This window comes from Urocampus carinirostris, chromosome 20 (genome assembly GCF_059441175.1).
Source record: "Urocampus carinirostris isolate Australia breed hairy pipefish chromosome 20, RoL_Ucar_1.0, whole genome shotgun sequence".
Classification (NCBI taxonomy): domain Eukaryota; kingdom Metazoa; phylum Chordata; class Actinopteri; order Syngnathiformes; family Syngnathidae; genus Urocampus; species Urocampus carinirostris.
In genome coordinates, this window is record NC_142368.1 from 21,714,805 (window position 1) to 21,738,025 (window position 23,221).

At 40.0% G+C, this 23,221-nt stretch overlaps 1 protein-coding gene across 4 annotated transcripts; it reads left to right on the top strand.

Moving 5' to 3' along the window:
• The first annotated feature begins 323 nt into the window (after positions 1–323).
• On the top strand, positions 324–17,576 carry slc2a12 (solute carrier family 2 member 12). Of its 4 annotated transcripts, none has more exons than XM_088325092.1 (6): positions 324–464; positions 3,107–3,204; positions 9,365–10,582; positions 12,541–12,663; positions 15,490–15,622; positions 16,887–17,576. In XM_088325092.1, the coding sequence occupies exons 2-6, from the start codon at positions 3,129–3,131 to the stop codon at positions 16,960–16,962; spliced, it is 1,626 nt and encodes a 541-aa protein (XP_088181218.1). In that variant the 5' UTR covers positions 324–464; positions 3,107–3,128; the 3' UTR covers positions 16,963–17,576. The 4 variants fall into 4 exon arrangements, with proteins under 4 accessions (XP_088181218.1, XP_088181221.1, XP_088181219.1 ...); XM_088325093.1 differs by lacking the exon at positions 324–464 and adding an exon at positions 623–1,281; XM_088325094.1 differs by lacking the exon at positions 324–464 and adding an exon at positions 651–714.
• The last annotated feature ends 5,645 nt before the right edge of the window (positions 17,577–23,221 follow it).

The following is a 23,221-nucleotide window of genomic DNA, read 5'->3' on the forward strand; positions in this document are numbered from 1 at the left end:
CAAAACATGACCTGACACCAAATTGGGACAAGAAGAGCCTGGGGAGCCAAATGAGGGCCTCTTGTTTATATTCCTTGCCAGGAAGAGTGTTGTTACAGATGTCAGATGAAACAATGAAATAATAACCCTTAAAATGATCATTTCCATGCTTAATTAGCTCGTGAAATGTCCAGATTTCCCCTTTATGATATTTCATACCAGATAAAGGGGCCACATTCTCAGAGATTTATAATCAGGCAGTCAAGGGGACCCCTTTAATACATATAGACCAATAGCAACGTGGTGTAGGCGTAGTCTGGATGATAGCTTAACTCCGATTGGTGTAGCCTGCCAAAAAGGGCGCAGCTACAACTGTCAGCCCGACCAAAACAGGGAGGCCCGCGAGCAAGAGCAGCAGGTCTCGGAAAAAAGTACAAGAAATCAAATGGAACGACAAAATTACATTTAAACAAAGCAAACAATAGGTAAGACGAAACAACGACGCCTTTTTTACTTGTTTTTGAACTTTTTGTCCTCTTTTCGTCATTATTATTAAAAGCTTTTACTACAACTAGCGAATACGTCATTAGGTGACGTCGGGAGAACCTTATTTTGGAGGGTGGTGGTGGGGGGTGACTCAAATTATCCTCATCACTGAATTAAGTATATGAATAATCTCTAAAATGAAGAAAAATAAGGTCTACATGCAATTTCCCAGTAAAAGTCGATTCCCAAGTAAACAAAATGTCATTCATAATTGTGCAATTGTGAATGATCGTGTTGTCCCGATTTTAAGGACCAGTTAGTAGTTTTTTTTATACAGCTTAAATGGAAATGTAAATAAAAGCTAGATGTGTTTTTTTCTCCTGTTGGCACCAATCTAGCAAAAGTCAGCACATTAAAAGTTAAATAAAATATCATTTAGGCCAGTGTGTCTCAACTGGTCAGGACCGAAAAGTGGGGTGCCGACTCGTTTTTTTAGGGGATCACAGGCTTTTTCCCTGGCAAAATTATGTTAAGAAGAAAAACAACGGAGGTTCTATTACACTCCTGAACAGTAGATGGCGATAATGCCCTGCTTGATCTCCTCTACCTGTTCAGTCAATTGGCAAGGGACCACATCTCATTTTATTGTGATTTGGTGGTCGTTATTTCCTTTTTCTGCCCATGATAACGGATCCCAAGGAAGTTAGTGATAGGGGAAGAAAAAGAGGAAAACGGTAACCACAACGATCAAGACAAAGAAGGAAAAAATTGCGAAATACAAAAACGCAGTGTCTGCTCTTGAAGGGCTGCTAGAAGGTACGGCAAATGGTTTAAAAATGTTATATTTTTAGCTTTTTTAATAATATGACCATTATTAAGTACATCATTATATAATTATCAATGTATAGTTAAAATCTTGAATTTCTTTTAATAGGTGGTCCTTTTAAAGCAGTTTTAGGGGGTCTCTTGTATGGACTTTGAGTATATATGGTACTTAAAGTTGTTTGTTCTTGCTGATCATTTTATTTTAGGGAAAATAATAAAAAAGTGAATATATTTGACTATCTTTGCCTTAAACTTCACAATCCTTTCATGGGATAAATCTGAGATGCCGACATTTTGTTCTTGATTTAGGTCGCATCTTGTCATTAGGGTAGAATGGTGGGTTCTCAAGTCAGACCAGTTGAGAACCACTGATTTAGGGTTTATTTTTCTTTCCAAGTGTTTATCAACAGAATTTCGGCTCATTTTGACCCAAGGACAACAGGATTGTTATGAATGCATGATTCATTGTGTGAAAAAATTAAAAACACAAACAGGAGCAAAAAATGTATTACAATGTCTGACATGAATGTACAAAGGCCCACGAAATTCCATGAAATAGCAAAAAGCAACAAAGAAACATGGAAAGCATGGAATACTGTCATAAGTGTGTGAAGAAGTCAGCAGAGGTTTCTACAAAAAAAATGCACGGAATAACTTAACCCCCCCTCACCCAAAACAATCAATAAGTTATTTTGTATTTACAAAAGCTCACAGGAATAACCTGCATTACCATTTTAAAGGGGCAGTGTATATTATGTCATACCTGTCAACTTCAGCCAATTGTCTCCCCTCAAAAATGATTAGTTTTCCTTTTTAAGCGATGATAAACCTTACAAACCCAACATGGCACCTATTAAATCACAGCAAAACAGACTATGTAGAATGAAAAACAAAGCCATTTAGTGTAAACAAGTTTATTTTATTTACTTCTATTGTCAAATATAGCACAGATGAAATTACTTCCTCGTTCCTGCATCCAAACATGCAATTAATAAGGCACAATACAAATAACACAGAACTATGAGAACAAATAGCAGAAAGTTTACATGTCACTGCATTGGGTACTGCAACCTAAGAAAACGAGTGCTAAGAAGCTCAACGGAGAATACAAACTATGGACACTCAAAGTGACCAAACTGTACCCCTTTTCCTAATTTTGTTAAAATAAATGCTCATTTCCCGACCTACGCGAGTTTAGAAAAAAATGTGTGTTTACATGACAGTTTTGCTTATTATTTAAATCATTCTTGTTGTTTTTAATGAATGCCGTTTTTAACCTCTAGGGGGCGCTGAATAATGCACAGTTTCTAGAAATAAATTAGCAACAAACAGGATTTGAGTTCATATGAAAACACCAAAGAATAAGAAATATAACAGTGGAAACTCAGCGCTAGTGTATAGTAACACCCGCACAAATGGAATCGAATGGAATAAAATTAAAATAATTTGATTTTATTATCTATCTAACATTTGTCTCTTGTACTGTGACTAAAAGTAGTGTGATAATGAGATAAAATATCCTGGCTTATAGTTAGGCTAATGGTATAGAAATAAGTAATTTTAAATAATAAGAAATAAAACACTTATTTATCCCTTGTCATTATTATACATTACAGTCTAAGCAGTCTAATCTTTATCAGTTATCAAATAGAATAAAACAATCTAAAGATCTTATTCAAATGTTTTTGTTTTCAACAGCTAGTGCACCCCCTTTCTAATTCTGCTGTGAAATGTCAACCACCCTGCTTTGCAAATGTTTGCTGCTGTACCAACTGATGAAGCCTATGTTTGCTTTTTTCCACGTATGGTGCGGCAGGACTGCCTCTAGGTGTTTACAAATGAACTGCAACAGCCAGACCAAGATGATACCCGTGGGGATCCCCCCGGGCGACGACACGCACAAAAAAGCCGCAGGTAATTAGAATTAAAGTTAGCTTTATTTTCATTAATAGCAGAACAGTGAACAATATTACTAATACAGTAATCCCAATTTTGAAACGTTCCCCCTCTAACATAATGCATTTTCAACAATGAAATAGGCACTTTACTAATTCGCGCCCGTTAAAGGCACACTGTGTAATATTGAACCACTAGATGTCTCTGTATTGTGTCGTGTAACTGAAAATGAGTGCTACAAAGCACGAGGAAGAATAAAACCTACGGAGGCTGAAAGTGACCAAACCACACCATTTTTCTTTTCGTTTTTTCCCCAGCCTTTCACAAGGCTTTTTTTTTTATTTGGGGGTACCCGTACAGCAAAGTGTCCTACAATGTTGTCAGCGTCCTCTAAGGGAGCCTTATGTAAAGAAATGCAGAATTATATTATTGATAATTAATGTATTTTTGCTTATTATTCAAAGTAATATTGTTGTTTTTTTTATTGAATGAAGTATTTTTTTACCGCTTGGATGTGTTAAATAAGTGAGCAAAGGGCGGCCTGGGGGCCACATTCGGTCTAGAAGGCTTTTGAATGTGGCCCACCGAACAAAAATGGTAACTATATCATGGCAATGTATGTAATAGTAAATAAAGCACTAAAGTGCCCATTTTCCGTTTGTGTGTCTACTACAGAAATAGTACCAAAAAAATACTACAAAACTAAATACCAAATTTAGTTCTTGAATGCAGGGACCTCCATCCATCGATGTGGAATGGTAAATTTGTTTCTCTGCACTATTGTACTTACAGCGTTATTGTTACAGTGTTATTGTTACTGTTTACCTGACTTGTTTACCTGACTGCCCATTTTGCACATCTGGTTAGCTGCTCCTCTTGCACTATTTGCGCTACTGTAAAATACTATACATAGCCATAATTATTTAGTATATTATTAGTACTCAATACTCCAACTCAATACAACATTTTATTTATATCTGTACATTCAAGAAAACTGTGCGGGTCAGATGTATCGACATTTCGTTCTGTATACACGTGTACTAGAATGACAATAAAGTAGATCTGAATCTGAATCTGAATCTGAATCTGAATCTGAATCTAAATGGTCTGCATTTATACAGCACTTTTCAAGTCAATGAAGACCTCAATCCATTATCTGCACCGCTTATCCACAGTAGGGTCGCGGGGGTGCTGGAGCCCATCACAAGTATCTTCGGGCAGTGGGCAGGGGACACCCTCAACTGGTTGCCAGCCAATCACAAGCAGGGACCTAATATATTATTTTACTTTCATTATGAATAGAAAATAAAATACTGCAGAAATACTACTAAATATGACTGCAGTGATAATACTATCATACACAAATATCACTACTGAAAAACTACAACACTAATACTACAGAAATACTAAAAAATACAACTACAATTTTACTTAAAATACTACATAAAAACAAAAGAAAATACTACTTCAAAAACACTACAATGTACTTCTACAGAAATAGTTAAAAAATGCTAGTACAGTAATGCGAAAAAGATACTCCAAATTCAAAACAAAATGACTACAAACCTAAACATCAAATATAGTGCCTAAAACAGCGACTTAATATATTATTTTAATTTAATTTGAAAATAAAAAAGAATAGTATGAGATAAAGAATACTACCACAGAAATACTGTAAAATACTACAAAAATACAACTACAATATTTTCTAAATACACTACAGAATTATACTACAGTAATACAGAAACAATACAAAATACAACTACAATTTTACTTAGAATACTACATAAAAACTACGAAAATACTACAATGTACTTCTACGGAAATAGTTCAAAAATACTAGTACAGTAGTGCGACAAAGATACTCCAAATTTAAAACAAAATGACTACAAAACTAAACATCAAATATAGTGCTTAAAACGGCGACCTAACATACTATACAAATAAAAATGACTTGACTTGACTTAATTTTAATTTTGAAAAGAAAAAGAATAGTACAAGATAAAAATAGAAAGAATACTACTTCAGAAATACTGCAAAATACTACAATACTACAATATTGCTAAATACATTACAGAACTACTACTACAAAAATACAACAAATATATGACACATTTACTTGAAAACTAAACATCAATTATACCTAAATTACTCTTTTTGTTTTCATTCATAACCAATTTGATGAAAATAATCTATTTAAAAACGCAAATGGGTAAAATGAGATAGTTTTCAAGGCCCCTTTTTCAACGTAATGTGGCCCTCGACTCTAAAAGCTCTGCTCACCCCTGTGCTAATGAATGCACAATGCCCCTTTGAAAACACAAATGTCTGCTGAAATATCTAACTTCAATAAGAAAACTCATTCTATTTTCTGTTCAATAAGAAAAACACTCCAGCCGACATGTGACTATACAATGTCTGTTCATCGTAAAAAAAAGAGCGCCAAGTTATTTACAATGTACCGCCATGACCAAATAGCTGTGGGGATGAGTAAATCATGGGATTTTTTTATTTTTTTTTCTCCTAACAAATACAACGATTGGGCTGTGTCAGTGTTCTTGTTTACCGTAATTAACGCTCAGTCAGCATTTTGATGAGCGAGTCCACTGATGACCTGTCCTGGGATATTTTCCACAATTCACAACTCTTACTTTTGCGTGAGCTTGATAAAGAAGTCTACACACCCCTTCTTTAAATGTATCAAGAAAAAAAGAGATCAAGATAAATGATTTCGTAACATTTTCAATCATTAATGCGAGTTTCGACCAGTCCAATGATTGCCTGGGAGGACAAGTAAAATTGCTAAAAACAAATAAACAAACCAGTGAGAAGGAGGTGAGCGGGTGTGATTGTTAAGCCCGGCGTTGTTTAAAGTCCAATCTACAAATTTACATAATTGCTCATTCAGGCGTTAAAGCTTCTGAAATATTTTGAAGTCAAAGCAGCCCAAAAAAAACAAATAAAACTGTTAAAATTTCGGCCTTTATTATACAATCAATTTACAAGATATAATATTATTTTTACAGGTCGGGTGTGCTTACTTCAGGCTGTTTATATAACTCAGTTGATTCTATCATCCACAATGAGGCCTCTTATAATGAAGGAAAAGGATGTGTTATACCAAATCTCTTTCTTTCTATCATCTTTGATTGGCAAACGGTAGACATAGAACTAAACTAGGTCTAAATCATATACAATACACAATATATATAATACGAGACATATGTAATATATATATATATATATATATATATATATATATATATATATATATATATATATATATATTTTTTTTTTTTTACAAAATAACCATACCCCTCTAGTACGGTTACAAACAGCTACAAACAAAGCTAAAGTTTTACTCACATTGATTGACCCGGAGGTAATTAGGTTTGACAGTTTGCACGGCATGTGACTATTAGCAGGGCGAGTCAATTTTTGGGGCTAATTAACATAAAGTAAAATATGGCAAAGGTTTACTATCTGTAAAATATGTCAAGCTTATTTAGACAAAAACTAAGAACAGTGTTGGTTATTCTGACTCCTAGATGTCGCTGTATGGTGTAGTGCAGATTTTTTGTATTTCATCCATCCATTATCTGTTCCGCTTATCCTCAGTAGGGTCACGGGGTTGCTGGAGAACATCCCCGCTGGCAACCCTGAACTTCGCAGGACACACAGAGACATACTGCAACTCACTCGCTCATTCACACCTAGGGACAATTTGGACCAGCCTATTTATCTGACATGCATGTTTTTTTGAATGTGGGAGGAAACCGGAGTGCCCGGAGGAAACCCACACAAGCACGGGGAGAACATGCAAACTCCACACAGGAAGGCTGGTGGTTGTTTTTGAACCCATGACCTCAGAAATGTGCCGCGGATGCGGTAACCATTCAGCTGCCATGCTGCCCTTTTGTATTTTAAATAACTACAAATAGAAAAACATATATAAGAAAAGCAAGCTTAATTAGGGATCTCCCTAAGAGGGCCCACAAGGACAGCTAAGGTGCCCGCAGACCTGTTCTGAAAGTAGCTCACCATTACTAGGTCATTGTGATTTTCTAGTAAGAGGATATTTTTAGTGTTTAACTAAGACTATTTAACCCTCCTTCGTAGGGGAAGGAGCAGGTGTTTGAACACCACCTAGTGCCGTTTTATATAAGTGCCTGTAGTAGCCTCTTGAAAACAGCACAGGTGATATAAGAGGCCATTCACCTACATCCCCAAAACTAATCAGTGTTATTAGTGGCCTAAAACAGTTTTAAAGGGTTATGCACTGTAATTGCTGCAATACAGTTGTTGAAACTACACACTTGAAGGCGATAAGAGTTATGTTACAAGATCGTTTACATTCAGATATGTCACCACCGTAGGATGAGATCGCAATAAAACAATAATACTGAATGATGTGATTGTCAAAATTTCGGAACAAAATAGTTTTTCCTCAGTGGTTTAGATTTTAGCCATCCCAGCCATCTCCGGGCAGTGGGCAGGGGACACCCTCAACTGGTTGTCAGCCAATCGCAGGGCACACAGGGACAGACAACTCATTTGCTCATTCACACCAAGGGAGAGTCTGGACCGGCCAATTCACAAATGCATGTTTTTTGGAACATGGGAGAAAACCGGAGTGCCTGGTGGAAACCCACGCAAGCATGAGGAGAACATACAAACTCCGCACAGGAAGTCTGGACCTGGATTTGAACACACGCAGGAGGTTACCATGACATGAACTGTGCCGCACAAGCGCTAACCACTGCGCCGCCGTGTTGCCCGTTCGTGTTGCCTGTTATTTTTAAATCCATTTGAGGTTTTTTTTTTTCATCTCGCAGGTGCTCAACACTCTAATACAAACTGTCCATTTTTTTTTTGTTGGATTAAAACAATATATATAAATATCGTGATTTATAACAATAAACTTTTGTGTGAAACCCGCATACGTAAGATAGCATAGTATGTGGAATTATCTCTCTGTATGCTTCAGGGGCTGACGTAACAATGATATATGAGGCATTGAATATATAGTTACATTTCCAAGAAAAGCCCCTGTTATGTGGGCGGGCCCAAAGCCAATCCAGGCCTATACAGCACATGTGTCAACCTTTTCCTTCCAGGGCCAAGGAAAAAAAGGGTTCAAATATATGATATTTTGGACGGTTTTTGTGTCGATATGGAACCGATATCTGATATCAATATCGGTCATCAGTCATTTAGCACGTACAATAAAATGATTTGTTTATTGTTTTAGTTGTTTTTTTACGAATCAAAATCCCAAATATCTTCCATTAAGTTCAGTTAACATTTAACATTTTTATTATATTTGTACCTCATTGTACATAGTTAATTTGTATTTTTGGATGTTTAGATATTTTTAAAAAGCTGTACACTTTTCTTTAGGTACAGGTATCAATTTGAATGAATGCCATGGGCCGCAAATAGCCTCTAGACCGTAAGTTGAACACCAATGCTAGAAATTTTAGTCCTCAAAGGGACATTGTGTATTATTAAGCACCTACTAGTGCTTAAAAAACCTTATTTTGAAAAAAAAAAACAAAAAACAATACTAATTTGGAAAATAATTCTGAACTATAACAGATGCTAATAAATGCTCTTAGGTCTAAAATGTGTATTTATTTTATATAGCATGAGCCTCTCCTAGAGGGAGCTGACATTAACCATAAACAGGCTGGGCAATGAAAAAAAAGTAAGAAAAGTAAACAAATTTGCTTTTTGGTCAGTTTGGGAGAGACGAATAAAAGTCTCCGGAAAGACGAGGAAGTTTGATGAAAGGTGCATAACTCCGACCGCAAAAGGAGACGAATAGAGACCGGTGTGCTTGCTATGTTAAAATTGTTGGCAGCGGGCAGCATTAAACCAAATAAATAAAGCTGCCACCTTAAGACATTACACCCCAATTGTAGGTTAGGCATGGAAGAAAGTGATGTGTGACCACCAATATCATGTGATCAGTCTAAAAAATGATTGAGGCGTGACATAAAATAATTGAGACCCACTGATCTAATCAAATTCATACCTACTTGCTCTGTTTTCGGTCAACAACACGCATGCAACCTGGAAAGGGGTCTATAGCGGTGCTTATTAAAGTCAGCCTTGCCGCTGCACAACAGAATTGACGGATTGACTACTAAAATTTTTTGCTTGTGTCGTCCATCAGGCTGCAGCTGGCTGGTGGCGTGTGCGGCTGTATCGGCTTCCCTTAGCGGCCTGATGCTAGGCTACGAGATGGGCCTGACGTCGGGCGTTTTGCTGCAGCTTCGCGGAGTTCTGTCACTATCCTGCAGCCAGCAAGAGCTGCTTGTTAGCTCACCGCTACTTGGGGCCCTGCTCATCTGCCTGGCCGGCGGACCCATCCTGGACCGCTACGGTCGGCGGCGTTCCCTGCTGCTTAGCGCCGCCCTGGTGGTTGGAGGCACGGCGCTCTGCATGCTAGCCGCTTCTCTGACGGTGCTAGCATGGGGCCGCGGCGTGGTAGGCATGGGCACTTCGCTTTCAGGTACGGCAGCGTGCTTGTATATCGCCGAGATTTCGCCGAGGGAACGGCGCGGCCTGCTGGTGACGCTGTACGAACTGCTGCTGGTGTTGGGCGTGATGCTGGGTTTTGGATGCAGCTATGCCTTTGCCGCCGTACCAAGCGGCTGGGTTTACACTTTCGGACTGGTCATCCCACCGGCGCTGATCCAAATAGGGGCTTTGGTCTTCCTCCCGAATAGTCCGAGATTTTTAGTGGCGAGGGGACGATCGGAACAGGCGAGGGAGGTTCTAGCACGGATGAGGGGTGGAACCAAAGAACATATAGAAGTAGAACTCAGGGATATCCAAATAGGGCTAAAGGAGGAAGCCGAGCACACCTTCCTGGAGCTCTTCAGCGCCAAATCCAATCTGAGGTCCCGGCTCCTTACAGGCGTGGTTCTGGTTTTCCTCCAGCAGGCCACAGGGCAACCCAACATCCTCTCTTATGCTTCTCCGCTATTACGCGGCGTTGGGTTCCAAAGCGATGCCGCCGCCACCCTGGCGTCTACAGGTTTTGGTGCCGTCAAATTGGCGGGCGCCATCCCGGCCGTGCTGCTAGTGGACCGGGTAGGACCCAAGAGTTTCCTGTGTGTGGGCACCGCCGCTATGGGGTTGTCTCTAACAGCGCTCGGTGCTATCACCCTTCACGGTCACACCCAATTGAGCAGTTTGTGCGTTAGCCACCCGTTGCACAACCGCAGCGATGAATCCTGGGACAACGAAACGGTTTTCAGCGGCGTCCCCGCCTGGCGGACTGAGGACGAACTTGTGAATGACAACGAGGAATCGTCTTCGCTCAAGTGGGTGGCGCTTGTCAGCTTGTTGGTGTTTGTGGCTGGATTCTCCATCGGACTCGGCCCGAGTGAGTACAACCGAAATTGTCTTTTATTGTCAATGATAACCAGAGTTGGGCATGTAACTGAAAAACAGTAGTGAGCTAGTTACTTTATGTGAAATGTACTTTATTTTCTGCACTATGAGACGCACCCCCAAAAAATAGTATTTTGTGTTATATTTAAGATGCAAGAAATTAAAACTAAAGTAATAGGCAGGGTTGCATAAAAAATACATTTCAACTAAATATTCCATAGAACATGAATTAAAATCAGGTTTTATTACAAAAACAGGTTTTAGCACAGACAATTGACATTTTAACCACAAAAGGGCACTTGAAGACCACTCTTTTCGAAATGGCAGCGCACACTAGGGCAGAAGCTAATGGCTATTAAGCTAGTTTTAGATTTCTTAACCTTTTCTCATTTATCTACCTTCCCTTTGGGATACATGCCTGGCTAATAATCCCTACAGTCGCGACACACCCGAATCTCATTGATTTAGAACTGACGCTGGATTTTAGCTTTACATATCCCACAGGTGGGGGTTGAGGGAGGACTCACAGAGCAGGCTATGTGGTGGGAGAGGGACACTGGCGCGTATACTGGCTGGATGCCAGACTGATCTTACCCAGGGCTGGCCCTATTACAAGGTCCTCGTTGCACTAGCTTACATCTTGGAGCAGGAAAGGCGGAAGAAGCACCAACCTCAACCTAGTCCAATTCCATCCAGTTCTTCAGGGATGGGGAAAAACCAGCATCCTCAAGTAGAGCCTCCTGCAAACAGCAGGGTAGACCTGGGAAGGAAATTACACTTTCCCCAGGTAGTCCAAACTTCCTTGAGGCCAAACAACATGATTTGGTAAGAAGAGGCCCAAAAGATCATCCTGATTGAGCCAACTGTACTGTGGGAAGATGGATGCAGCGACGTCCATGAAAGGAAACACGCCAAATATCAAGAACTGGTCCAACAGTGCAGGGACAAGGGATGACAGACCTGGCTATTCCCAGTGGAGGTCGGGTGCAGGGGCTTCCCAGGACCGTCTGTATGGGACACATTAACAGCTCTGGGAATAAGTGGAAGGGAGAGAAAGGCAGCTGCCCATAGGGTGGGGGAAGCCGCGGAGAGAGCCTCTTGTTGGCTCTGGAGTAGGAGAGAGGAGTTTAGCTGGGGACCAGGAGAAGATGGGCAGTGACTGGCCATCACTGCCGGCCCGCCAACCCGAGGGCATTGTGGTTTAGGGTCGAAACGCCCAGTGACAGTTGGACACCACCTGATGTGAAGGCTATCATGCTACAGTTACAGTTTGAGTGACTGCAAAGTTAGCACTGATTCGAAGTGTATGTCATAGTAGTATATACATTGGGAATTACACACGTTTTTTTAATTGTTGCTGCAAAAATGTTATTGCACTAATTTTCATTTGTTTCGTTACTGCATTGTCACAAAAGTTTAATGAAAATTAGTCCAATAACATTTGTATTATTCTTCATTGCATTCTTCTTCTTATAATTATTATAAGGTAGGCTGTTTCTCTGAGCAATGACTATAAAGACTATTCTAATTCTATATATTTCTCAAAGGCAGAACAGTTAACCGCATGCTGTATCATTTAACTGAAACTATGCACTTTCAATTTTTTCCACCGTATTTTTGGTATATGAAGCGTAACGGATTATAAGGCGCAATTTCATATTTCTGTCCGATTTCGGATTTTCAGTTGCGTCTCGTAGTGCGGAATGTACTCTCTGTGCGGTTTCACCCGCAAAAAAAAAGCATAGTACCTTAGAGTACCTCATTATCTGCCATGAGTGTGCGTTCGACAAATATCACGTTTTAGAAGCACTCAAGTATGTGTTGTACTGGGCACATGAGGGCCAAAGTACACACGCTATCAAACAACTGTGGTGTTAGATAATCTAGTACTACTAATAACCTCACATGACATTTTTGTTGTGTGTATGTTTGTGTACTTTGGTGTTGCAGTGGTTTACGTGGTCATCAGCGAGATTTTCCCAATGGGGGTCCGAGGGCGGGCCGTCTCCGTGGTGTCGGCCGCCAACTGGGCCACCAATTTGCTCATCTCTATGACTTTCCTGACCCTGACGGGTATGTTGACACTTTGGGGGAGATTTCAGACCAGGGCCGATTTTAGGTTCTTTGGGTGGGCTGAGCACCTAGACCAGGGGTGGGCAAACTACACAGGTTTCTTCAATGGTCAGAATATTATGAAGATATATATAATAGTAAATATAAAACTGGTAATAAAAAAGTTTTTTTTCTATGTCTACTTCGTTTTTGTTATCCTTTTTGTGTCCGCAACAAAAATACTACAAAATTAATATATATGTATAATATTTAGTGCTTGAAAACAGGGACCTAACATATAATTTTTTTTATTCATTCCGATAATAAAAAACCTATAGAAATACAACAAAAAGACCAGTACAGTAACACTATCCTACAAAAATACTGTTTGTCACGACCAGAACGGAATCAGGACCCAAATGCGTAGCATTAACCACAAGTTTATTGATAGAAAGAGGAAGGGCAGCGCCCGCGATCCGGTGCTCGCTGGATGCGGGAAGCAAGCTGCTCATGCGATCAGATCGTGATCCGAATACGGAAGTGTATCTTTCGTAGCGGGAGATGGCGATGTCAAAGATGTAAAAACGGGTCGTAGGCCGGGACGGGAGAGCAGACGTGGTGGGATCATAAACGGGACGTAGCCGGAGACAAACGGGGAGATCAGGAACAGAGAGGTGGAAAAACGGGAGCAAAAAACGGGGCATGCGGGAGTCAGGGTCAAAAATGCTTGCCAGGTAGAGGTTCGCTGACAGACCGACAACCGGAGAGTGAAAGGACTGGGTTTTAAAAGGGACAGGAAACCAATCAGGTAGCCCGCAGCGGCTGGCACCAAATGAGCGGGCACAGGGGATGCTAATAAGTAATCATGACACTGCTACATAAATATTAAAACAGAAATACTACAAAAATACTTCTACAGAAATCTTACTTTGGAAATACTACAAAGATACGACTCTAGTTTTAGAGCCATTTAGGAGTAACTGGGATGATTTTAGGAGCTTGGTACGGATTAATTGCTTTTGAGTTATTTCTTATGGGTACCCGCGGACCCGTTCTGAAAATAGCTCACCGGTGCCAGGTCATTGTGACTTTCTAGTAAAATGATTTTTTAATTGATTGTCTGAGTCCGTTTAAACACTATCTTTAATAATTAACCTGGTAATTACATAGTAATAACAGTATAAATTGTTATTTTATAAATTCAAGTGAAAAAATTCCTGTTCATAGGGTTCATGGACAAAAAATCTATTCAAGTATTGCTGATTATTTTTAGGCACTTAACTATGAGAATAAAATGAGAATCTATTCATGTATTGACCATAATTATTCATCTTTTTACTGGTTTATTTTACATGAAATGCAACAAACTAAATTCCAATTGTATGGGTTTTATAAAGCGAATGAGCAAAAAAATGTAGCTAGGTATCTTGCTAGGTCTTAAGCTTTGTAGCTAGCTGTCACCCTACATTTTTAGCCATCTAGCTAGCTTTTAAGATGTTTTGCATGCTATCTAGCTAACATTATAGCTTGCAAGTTATCAAGCTAAATTTTGGTCTCCTTTCTAGCTACCTAGCGAGCTTCTTTTTTTTAGCTTCCTATCTGGCTCTTTAGATGGATTTTTACTCTTAGCTTACTATCTGGCTAGCTTTCTAGCTTTGTAGTTAGCTATCTTCCTAAATTTGTAGCTTTCTCGCTAGCCTTTCACATGTTTTGCATGCTATCTAGCTAACATTATGGCTTGCAAATTATCAAGCTAAATTTTGGCGTCCTTCTAGCTAGCTAGCTAGCCTTTTTAGCTTTCTATTTGGCTATTTAGATGGCCTTTTACTCTTTTAGCTAGCTTTCTAGTTTTGTAGTTGGCTGTCGTCCTACATTTTTAGCTATTTAGCTAGCCTTTCACATTTTTTGCATGCTATCTAGTTTACATTATAGCTTGTAAGTTCTCAAGCTAAATTTTGGTCTCCTTTCTAGCTACCTAGCGAGCTTCTTTTTTTAGCTTTCTATCTGGCTATTTAGATGGCTTTTCACTCTTTTAGCTACAATCTGGCTAGTTTTATTAGCTTTGCAGTTAGCCATCTTCCTACATTTTTAGCTTTCTAGCGAGCCTTTCACATGTTTTGCATGCTATCTAGCTAACATTAAAGCTTGCAAGTTATCAAACTAAATTTTGGTCTCCCTTCTAGCTAGCTATCTAGCCTCTTTAGCTTTCTATGTGGCTATTTAGATGGCTTTTTACTCTTTTAGCTAGCTTTCTAGTTTTGTAGTTGGCTATCGTCCTACATTTTTAGCTTTCTAGCTAGCTTTTCACATGTTTTGCATGCTATCTAGCTAACATTATAGCTTGCAAGTTATCTAGCTAAATTCTGGTCTCCTTTCTAGCTAGCTAACTTCTTTTTTTTAGCTTTTTATCTGGCTATTTAGATGGCGTTTTACTCTTTTAGCCAGCAATCTAGCTCCCATTTGTTTCACCCATTCAAATAACTTCCAAGCTACCTTTTTAGCTATTCAACACGTTGCTATTTTAGAAATGCATATTGAAGTGGGTGCCCTGGGCGCTAATTACGAGCAAAAAGTAGCTTGACGCTTGAAAAAGAATGCAGAACCCCTGAGCTAAATTATCTGCCGACAGAAAAACAACTTTGACTTGCAAACCTGTTTCTAGTTATACAGTACTACATATTTTCCTTCCATTTACTAACCAACGTCATTCCAATGCACGCACAAAAAAAAAACCTTTTGGCTGCACACAATGTTCTATACTATGTGTACTATTAGTGTGCATCTGTTCCCACTTACATTTTCAATTCCTGAAAGCAGCAAGAACTCGTAAACGTTTTGTTTTCCCAGAAAGGATCGGCGTCCCAAACATGATGTTCCTCTACGCCGTCATGAGCATCGTTTTGCTGGTTTTCGTTATCCTCTGCGTGCCCGACACCAGGGGACGCACCCTAGAAGAAATCTCCAAAGAACTGGCAAAAAAGTGAGTGGGCACTGGATTCCAGTGGCGGGCCGTGCTTATCACACCTAAGCCTTTGGTAGTGCTTTGTGTGAATCAATCCAACCCTCAATAACTATTTTAGGGTTATAAACAGGGTTTGTGCAATTTTTTTAGAGCCAAATTTAAGCACTTTTAGGGCCAATTTTTCCAGTACCTTCAAAGAAATCCACTACCAAACAAAAGAAGGGGTTTTTTTGTGTGTTGGCTTCAATGACTAAAACAAAGTTGCTATCTTAGTGCTAGCACTTACTTTGTGCTATTTTGCCCTGTTTCTTCGATCTGTTTGTGTCAATAGGCTGCTATAAACTGATATGAATTCTGCCAAGCTAAATACGCAAAGGGCTCAATAGGTGGCGGGAAATAATGAAGTTCAATACGGAAGACAATAGAAAAAGACAGAATGTACAAAAAAAGGAGAAAAATGACCAAATTTTGGACTAATTTTATTGATTTTAAATGCCCCAAAGCATAGTGCATTCCATTTTTTAATCTTAGGTACTGCTGATCTGTTGCTTTGTGCTTTACTTATTTCGGTGAATATTTTGATATATGTTTTATGTGTTTTTCAGGGATCTCTTGCAAAACAAATAGATTTAATAATTCATAAATAAATCTCTCTCTCTTTCTCTTGTTCTCTCTCGCTTTCTATCCCTCTCTTGTTTTCGCTCTCTCTTGATTTCTCTCTCTTACTCTTTCCCTCTTACTTGTTTTTCTCGTTTGTTAACACTCTCTCTTGTTCTCTCTCTCTTGCTCTATTTCTCTCTCTTTTGATCTCTCTCTCCCTCTTTCTTTTTTTCCGTTTCTGTTTAATCCACTAGTCCGGCCCCGGGAGATTTTTTTTCACCTTACCGTGTGGCCCCCAGGCTAAAATAAGTTTGACACCCCTGGGCTAAAGCAACAGCTTTATTGCTACTTATTTTATGCCTCAGAGCCTGCAGAGCTTATTGTAAAGGCCTTTATGTAGATGTCTGACCCTGGCAACAAGTAATGGCTGAAATGTGATTGGTTAAATGCTAAAATATGAACGTAAATCTGGAAGCAGCGCAACCTTGGTGAAAGCAATAAAAGAAAGCTGGAAATTTTCAGATATTTCATAAGTATTCGAGGGGAAATATACCTAACATGATTCAGATATGATTTTTTTAGGTCAGCAAAGAAGGCCTTGCAGGCCCTGACGGTCCACCACGCCTGGATTCTATCAAGCTACCAGTCCCTCATCTGTGTTTTTTTTTCCTCAATTCATCAGGAAACATCTTAAATTTAGCCTGTGCAAGAAGAAAAGGAGAAGAATGTCCAAGGAGATGCCACCGGACATCCTGTGACCGCCGTCGTACACTTCAAGTTTTTCATGGAGGGAAAAATTGTCCTACAACAACACAGGTGTCAAACATGTGACCCGCGGGCCGGATCAGGCCCGCCAACAGATTAAATCCTGCCCGCAAGACAATGCTGAGAGAAGTGCAAGTGAAAATTGGGCTGCAGTTTTAAGTAGGTCCCCTTGATGTCACCAAAGCCACTCGCAAAGCAACTGGAGCTCTCTCGCTCTCTTTCTTTTTTCTTTTTAATCTCTTTTCTTTCATTTTTCTTTCCTTTTGTCTTTTCTTTCTCTCTCTTCTTCTTCTTTCTCTCTCCCTCTGTCTCTTTTCTCTCCCCCTCTCTCTCTTCTTTTCTCTCCCTCCCTTCTTTTTCTCTCTATCTTCTTTTCTCTCTTTATTTTCTCTATTTTCCTTTTTCTCTCTCGTTTTTTTCTCTTTCTAACTTTAATCTACTGGTTTGGCACCTGTGGGATTTTTTTACTAGCATTTGGCCCCCAGCCAAAATGAGTTTGACACCCCATGTACTAGTAATAGCAGTATTTTTTTTAGGTATTTTTTTCTACTAAAATGCAGTGCACTTTAATCAATGTTTTTTTGTTCTGTAATAAAGGGACACTGTAATATTTGAGCACTTGATATCACTATATTGTGTCAGGGGTCTCCAACATTTAGTCCCCAAAGAGCAACTTAGAAGCCTGCAGATTGGGTCATCGTGATTTTCTTGGAAATTTGCTTTTTTACTGGCATGAGAAATACTTGACATGATCATTTTAATTTGAACCCTTCTTCTAAAACTATAACCTGCTAATAAGATATCGTAATAACATAGTAATTACATAGTAATAACTTAAGTTGCTATTTTTCCAATTCATTTCAAAGCCCTTTGCGCTAACCAGTAACAAATAAGAAGCTCTTAGTTTCAAAAAGGTGGCAACCCTCTGGTGCAACTGAGAATGAGCACTTACAAAGCATAAGGAGAGTTACAAACTACGGAGACTTAAGCTGCTTGCGTGGGTTTCCTCTAGGTGCTCCGGTTTCAAATCCCAGAAACTCGCATGTCAAGTTGTGAATGGGCAAGTCAGTTGTCTGTCTCTGTGTGCCCTGCGACTGGCTGGCAACCACTTCATGGTGTCCCCTGCTCCCTGCCTGAAGATAGCTGGGATGGGCTCCAGTGTAAAAGTCAAGTAAACAGTGCCACCACCAGGGCAAAGTAAGTCATTGCAGTCGATTGATTGGTTTAGATCAGTAAAATCGTGTAAAATTGACATTTTCAGCAAACTAATTTTTCAGTAGTATGCTTTATTTTTCAAACTACCAACCTAACCTGCATATTATAATCATGGATGTCGAGGGATCTTTTATTAGCATAAAACCTTTATTCACAGACAATGGAAAATATATTTTCATGTTCGGGATTGAATGCGTTCACTAGTTTATTTTAACAGTTGGGTGAATGTAGATTTACACTTAAACTGAATCACCACATTTTACAAACTCAAGTGGGAGTAATGAATAAAAAAAATATTACTGCCTGAACTGTCGTGTTGGTGTCATAAATTAAAAAGAAATACAAAACAAGCGTTATCAGTGCATAGTCATCAAAGTTGGACTACGTCAAATCCAATTACTAGGCTGGGCCGACTAAAGGAGAGTATATCCTTTACTGCTCTCTAGCTGCCAGAGGGAGTATTGTTGTTCATTTACTGTATTTTAAAAAAAACGTAGTTTGTGGTAAAAATTACCTAAAGACTCGTCCATGTTTTTGACATACTCAAGATGTTATGGGGGGCTGGATTAAATTATTCAACGGGCCAGGTTTGGCCCGCGGCACATAGTTTTGATATGGTTGGTGTAGATTATCATTTGGTTGGGAGAGCAAAAAAGCAATATATAAATTATAGTATCGGAAAAAAAGATGTTTTATTGTCTTACTTATTTTCCTATAAATAAAGAACCATTAAAAGAAGAAATCTGGTGTGAATCATGTATGTTCCAGAGCCACATATTTGTGAGTTTTAACCCCGTGTGTGCATTTATCAAGAGACGATTTTTTTTAGATTTTGAATAAATCGCGAATTTATTTGTCAACCTGAACAAGGTTTTTCTTTTTTGGACAAATCCGTTCCCCTATCGGTGATATGGTAATATGCTTACATTTTCAGTTGCTGGAATTTTTTTTCCTATTACTAAACACTACCTTCCTTTTGATGCTTGGTTCATCATTTTTATCTAATCCTTACACTAATACACGTTTTATACTGCCCCGTTTAGGTGTAGCATTCACCTGTCCTCTTGGCTGCAACCCCTAGGGGGCAACATTGTACAGACTTACACAAGCTGCCGTTAATAACAAAGGAAGAAATGCAATGGAAAAACGAAGCCACCAGAGAACAGTGTCAGTCTCATTTATAAGCAGATTCAAGTTCATCCATCCGTTCATTATCTGCACCGCTTATCCTCAGTAGGGTCGCGGGGTTGCTGGAGCCTATCCTAGCTATCTTCAGGGGCAGTGAGCAGGGGACACCCTGAACTGGTTACCAGCCAGTCACAGGGCACACAGAGACAGACAACTCACTCACTCGTTCACACCTAGGGACAATTTGAACCTGACATGCGTGTTTTTGGAATGTGGGAGGAAACCAGAGTGCCCGGAGGAAACCCACGCGAGCACGGGGAGAACATGCAAACTCCACACAGGAGGTTTGATCTCATGACCTCAGAACTGTGCCACACACGTGCTTACCACGGCGCTCCGTGCTGCCAGATTCAAGTTCAGTACTTCTCTATTCTTTGGCGAAGCCATGGAAGGAAATTTCCGAAATTCTGGTCCACAATCCTTTGTCTAAGGGAGGAAAGCAAGGCGCCATCAACCCTGTGTACAGTGGAGATGGGGCGTTGTTGGACTTGACCCGGGACGTTGTAAAGCGATGTGCAGAATACCTCCTCAATCCCACTAACTTGTCCTCCTGTGAGGAAGCAGAGCCTAGGGACTCTGAGGTGGGCTCTCATATGTCTGGTGTTGAAGTCACTGAGCTGGTTTGAAAGCTCCTCAGGGGCAAGGCCCCAGGGGTGGATGAAATCCGCTTGGAGTTCATTAAAACTCTGGATGTTGTGGGCATTTCATGGTTGACATGCCTCTGCAACACGGCGTGGACATCGGGGACAGTAGTTCTGTAATGGCAGACTGGTGGTTGGTGTTATTTAGAAGCTTTACTCAAAAAGTGCTATATAGATGCAGACCATTGACCATTTACGTTAGCGCCCCTCCGTTTGTCAGTGCGTGTTTCCTGCCAACGAAACAGACGCGCGCTAAAAATGAACGAATCACGACGGTTCCTCAAGCGAAAACATTGCGTTCTTTCCAGCCAGCGTGGACAGATGACTAGGGCTTTGTGCAAAAAATGACCGTGCTGTTTCGTGCATTATGCCCCGAGAGCGTTGTACCTCGCGCATCAAGTGTTAAACGTCATGAGACAAAACATGAACATGAATTCAAGGCGGAGACTTTAAAACACGCTGTGTCCAGATGCGGCAAACACAGAGCCTGAAAACCTTTGTCACTGCTAAAAACACCACCACTGAAGCTATCTAACAAATTTCTCACCGGAAAACCATTTACTGATGGCGAATATTTTAAAGAAGTGTGTGTGTGCGTGTAAGCGTGCCTTCTGCATTGCTGTTGTTATTAAGTTTTTATAGTTTCTGCAACAAGATATCATTGATGAATGGTATAGTAGCTGACCATATGACTTGTTTTTTGATTGTAGTTTATAGTTCATGAAGAGTGGTTGATTCTGGTTCATTCTTGTGGTAAAAAGTTGAAGTAGTTAATTGATGAACAAGAATAAAGATAAATAGGTCAGTCATACCAGTGTTTTTCAACTAGCGTGCCGTGAGACCTTGTCTAGTGTGCCGCTGGAATTTTATCTTTTCGGAAAATCAGGCCATTATTAAGTTTTTTTGCACTCTTCAGACGGGGAACTGTAATAATCATCCGTATCAGTAGGTGGCAGTACATTTTTGTATTCTCTTTATGTACTAATTATCTGCTGTTGAGGTAGCACAGTACATTTAATAACTTAATTTGTTTAACAAAGCGGTTTAAAATTGCTCTGTTGAAAATAAAAACATAAATCACATCCTTCTTTTTGATATTTTAGATACTAATGATCTGCTTATGAGGTAGTACAGTGAAATATTTGACATAACTTCATTTTCAAACATTTTCGACAGCCGGTGTGTCTCAGAACTTTTTTATAAATAAAAGTGTACCTTGGTACAAAAAGTGTTGAGAGTTATACGATTAAAATGTCTATCCATGTTGTATTTTTGGACTGGTGTAAAATGACAGCTCTGTTGGATAATAAAAAAAATGTTGTGCGAGTCATTAATCTTGGTGTGGCTCACAGATTTACAAGGACATTTGAAAGTGGCAATCCGCACCGAAATGGTTTGCCGACCCCTGCTCTACAGGTTCCTTGGGGTGCATGGGAGTTTGCCCATCTACCGTAAATTCCGGACTATAAGCCGCTCCTGTTTTCCCAAACGTTCAACCCTGCGGCTTATTCGTTGATGCGGCCAATTTATGTAATTTTTCTAACGGCCGCCAGCGGCGCTCGAGTTCAAGGCACATGACGCAGCTTACAAGCTAAACGCAATCGAGCAGTCCGATAAAGAAGGAAACAAAGCTACTGCACGCAAAATTTACCATGCGAGCGTGTTGGTAGCGTGTTTTGGAATGAGGGAGCGTGGGACAACGTCTATATGACAAAGTCTCTTTCCTATACTAAAAGAGGACAACTTTGATGACGATAGTTATAGGGAGGAAGATGAGAAAGGTTTATCGTGACTTCTACATGAACTGAATGTTTTTTTTAACAGACCCGTTAACTGAATTGCGAGCGTGTTGTTAGTAGCGTTTTGCTACCCTTCACAGACACGGTTTGGGATGAAAGTTATATTATGATTATTAAAGCTTTGAAAACTCTCTCGGTGTACCGTCTTTCTTTGTAAATATGTATAACCATGTATAATATGAATTTGCAACTGTATATTTTTGTAATGTATTGATTTCTATTTATTTTGGACACTTATTCTGATAAGTTGGGCAGCACGGTGGCGCAGTGGTAAGCGCTTGTGCGGCACAGTTCATGTCATGGGAACCTGTCGTGGGTTCAAATCCAGCTCCAGACTTCCTGTGCGGAGTTTGTATGTTCTCCCCGTGCTTGCGTGGGTTTCCTCCGGGCACTCCGGTTTACTCCCACGTTCCAAAAACATGCATTTCAGGTGAATTGGCTGGTCCAAATTGTCCCTAGGTGTGAATGAGCGAATGAGTTGTCTGTCCCTGTGTGCCCTGCAATTGGTTGGCAACCAGTTCAGGGTGTCCCCTGCCCACTGCCCGGAGATGGCTGGGATGGACTCCAGCCCCCCCTCCCCCGCGACCCTAATGAGGATAAGCGGTACGGCTGATGAAATTCTGATAAGTCTTGCACTGACCAATTAAAAAGAAGGGGCGTAACAGACGCAGGGGATGACAGAAAGTGGGGACCGGTAAAGGTGAGTGTTTGTGGACACGGCAGACAAAGGTGGATATATATTTTTCCCACCCTTACCTTTGGAAATATACACTTTTCTTCCTTGGATTACTTTTAACGGTGCAGGTCTGCATCAAATTTTAACTACCGGTATCATTTTCTGTTCATTTTGCCGGCTGTGGTTTTTAAACTGCAATTTATGTTCAGTTCGCACTGATCGCTGTTTGGCCCTGGGGCTAGGACTTTGACTCAGCCTCTGGGAACAAGTGTCTCGGCCTCTTGACTTTGTAGTGTATTATGATTTGGCCGATAACTGATAATGGATAATTGATAAAGAATATAGAACAAAAACCTCTACAAAATCCCCCCCTCAGTTAAAATCGCGGGACTCAAAGTAGGGTTCGGGTTCATTTTGTGATTGTGTTACATGTTTAAATGAGGGCGCATGTGGCTTATATAAGTACAAAAGAGGTTATCCTCTTAAAATGTGGTGGGTGCGGCTTATAATCAAGTGCGCCCTATAGTCCGGATTTTACGGTACATGTGTTCTGTGGACTTCAGAAGGCCTTTCTCCGGGAGACCTGTAGGGGGCGGTTCAGTAGTATGAGGTTCCTGATTTTAAAAAGTTAATATTTTTGGTTTATATTTCATTGCTTTGAATTTCCAGGGTATGTTGTGTTGGTGATCAACTTTAAATCTGTTAAGTTTGTTAATTTTCATTTCATGAGTTT

Excerpts from the sequence above, each read along its gene's own strand:
- slc2a12 (XM_088325092.1), top strand. The coding sequence starts at position 3,129 with ATGAACTGCAACAGCCAGACCAAGATGATACCCGTGGGGATCCCCCCG. Across the intron at positions 3,205-9,364 it reads CACGCACAAAAAAGCCGCAG|GCTGCAGCTGGCTGGTGGCG; the intron begins GTAATTAGAATT and ends GTCGTCCATCAG. Across the intron at positions 12,664-15,489 it reads GACTTTCCTGACCCTGACGG|AAAGGATCGGCGTCCCAAAC; the intron begins GTATGTTGACAC and ends TTGTTTTCCCAG.